The 2,416-nt window shown below is 64.8% G+C and overlaps 1 protein-coding gene across 1 annotated transcript in view; it reads right to left on the bottom strand.

Moving 5' to 3' along the window:
* The window catches only part of ADCK3 (aarF domain containing kinase 3), a 21,330-nt gene that overhangs the window by 1,874 nt on the left and 17,040 nt on the right, over positions 1–2,416 (bottom strand). Inside the window, exons 6-12 of the mRNA XM_006756042.2 lie at positions 1,753–1,838; positions 1,490–1,630; positions 1,066–1,147; positions 863–956; positions 485–626; positions 188–295; positions 8–73 (exon numbers count right to left, since the gene is read on the bottom strand). Coding sequence (XP_006756105.1) covers positions 8–73; positions 188–295; positions 485–626; positions 863–956; positions 1,066–1,147; positions 1,490–1,630; positions 1,753–1,838 — 719 coding nt within the window. The remainder of the gene's footprint in view (positions 1–7; positions 74–187; positions 296–484; positions 627–862; positions 957–1,065; positions 1,148–1,489; positions 1,631–1,752; positions 1,839–2,416) is intronic.

The raw sequence follows: 2,416 nt of genomic DNA, 5'->3' as shown, positions 1-2,416 counted from the left end.
GCCCTACCTGGATGTAGAGGTCAGTGAAGGATCTGTCAAATTCCCGAGTTGCCCCAAAGTCCAGGAGAGCCACCTGGGAAAGGGCGAGAGCAGGGGCAGGTTTGCAACTGGGGGCTGAGACCCCCAACCTCGGAGCCCCACTCCAGCGGAGACCTCCGGCCCTGCCCTGCCCCCACGCAGGGCTCACCTTGTGCTGCTCGGGATCATAAAAGAAGTTGGACCAGTTGGGGTCTGTCTGCATGAAGTGGAACTCAAACAGCTCCCTTAGGCACAGGACCAGGATGTGGTGGCAGATCTGGGGGTGGGGAGAGCCCGGTGACCTGAGAGTCTAGGGCTGGGGAAGCCGGACTCCCAGCCCCACCTTCTGCCCAGATGACACTTAGTTCCAAGGGAACTACCTGGGGGCAAGGGGAGGACACGCAGCCCCATCCCCCTGAGCCACACAGGGGTCACCTGGAGGCTGCAAGGCCGGCTGCAGACACACCTCGTTCCGGATCTCCTGGCTCAGCCCCTCTGCCTGGTCGAGGGGGAAGCCAGACACGAGCTCGGTGGTCAGCACGTGGGGGCTGCAGAGCTCGTCCACGACCTCGGGCACGTAGAAGAAGGGGTGGTCCTTCAGCAGCTCCCTGTGGGCGGGAGTCACACGGGCCAGATCCCCCCACATCCTCCCTGGGGGAGGCAGGCAGGACAACAGGGACTGGCCAGGTGGGACCTGCTTCTCAATGGGCAGGACCCGGGCCACAGGCACCCACCCCTCAGGACCCCTTCCCCCTGGGCTGCCTGAAGATGGCCCCTCTGTCCCCTGCTGGGGAAAGCAACAGGCAAGGGGCCCACAGCCCAGCGGCCCTGCCAGGAGCTGCACCTGAACTTCTTGGCACAGGCGGCCTCCCGCTGGTAGTCACACTCAAGGGCCAGCTCCCGCCTCAGCACGTCGATCAGGTGCTCGGGGAACAGGCCTGGGCAGGGTAGGAGGGCGTCCGGGTGAGCTGAGGGCTCCCAGGGAGGCCCCGCGGGTACCCACAGCCCATCCCAAATGCCTGCCAGAGGCCAGCAGCGAGCACAGACCTTCCGGAAGCACGTTGCTCATGTTCAGCACGGTCATGAGGTTGTTGACGTCACTGTTGATGCTTTGGGCCACGCCAGGGTACTGCAGGGGGAGCGGGGGTGTCCCATGAGCAGAGTGGGACCCCACTCCTTGGGTGAGTCACAGCTGTCTACCCCTCCCTCCCACTCCGTCTCTAGAACAGCTGCCACTCAGGGCCCAGCCTCCAGCTCAGGCCCAGAGCAGACAATCACGTCCCGTCCTCGCCCAAGCCAAGCTCCTGGGGGCTGTCCACCCCCACAGCCACTCACTGGGCGAACCCGTCCCAGCACCCAGTGTGACCAGGCGCCGGGGCCAGAGACGATGACACAGACCCCGCCCTGCAGGGCCCACACCACGGCCCGGCTCCCCTCGCAGCCCCTGTGGACGAGTGCACCCAGCACCTACCTGGATCTTCATGGCCACCTCGCGCCCGTCCTTCATGCGGGCCAGGTGCACCTGCCCGATGGAGGCGGCTGCGAAGGGCCGCTCCTCAAAGTACTCCAGCTTGTCCCTCCAGTTGGGGCCCAGGTCATTGTTGAGAGTTTTCTGGAGGGAGGGGCCAGGGAGGGACCGTCAGCTCAGCCCAGCCCCTCCCGGGAGGCCCCGCAGCTCCTCTGCAAGGAGAGGGTGGCCTGGAGCAGCCCCTGCCCCGGCACCGCCCGCCTCACCGTCATCTGTTTCAGGGGCATGAAGTCCGCGCTCTGTCGCACCCGCTCGAAGATCTTGGCCAGGTGGGGGTTGATGAAAGCATCGTCTGGAAGGCACCAGAGAAGGCAGATTGCAGAGAGCTGGCCCTGGGGAGGCGCGCAGGCCACGCACCCTGCCCCGTGCGGTCTCCTGGGAGATGCTGCCCTGCCCCACACACTGGAGCGCAGGCCCAGTGCCGCTCCTTCCTCGCACCCTGGCAGCATGTCCCACCCGGCACACAGGTGGACAGCAGCTTCAGAGGGACAGACGCTGACCTGGGTGTGCACACTCGGGGCCCTGGCTGGAGACAGCACCCCCAGGCCCTCCCCGCTCTCCCACGAGGCACCGGGTGAGCCTGGGCAGCCGGGCCCTGAGGACAGGCCGCGTGGCTCTCTGAACCCACCCAATGACCTGAGAAGGTGCGCTTCTGAGAAGTAACAGCCGTAGCTTTTCACAATCATAAAAAAGCAAATTTAGGAAATAAAGGACAAAAATGTGTGAAATACCCACAAGCTGGTCACCTGCAGGGAGTTACTCTTTCTTTCTGACCCTTTTCCCGGGTTCCACCCAGAGCACCGCCTCGAGCTGCTCAGCAGCTACTGGATGTTCTGAATCGGCCGTCGGCGGGAGCCCCTTCCCCCTTAC

The sequence above is a fragment of the Myotis davidii genome, unplaced genomic scaffold, assembly GCF_000327345.1.
Source record: "Myotis davidii unplaced genomic scaffold, ASM32734v1 scaffold333, whole genome shotgun sequence".
In the NCBI taxonomy this organism is placed as follows: domain Eukaryota; kingdom Metazoa; phylum Chordata; class Mammalia; order Chiroptera; family Vespertilionidae; genus Myotis; species Myotis davidii.
The sequence above is the reverse complement of the archived record's forward strand: the minus strand, read 5'-3'. Positions and strand labels throughout refer to the sequence as shown.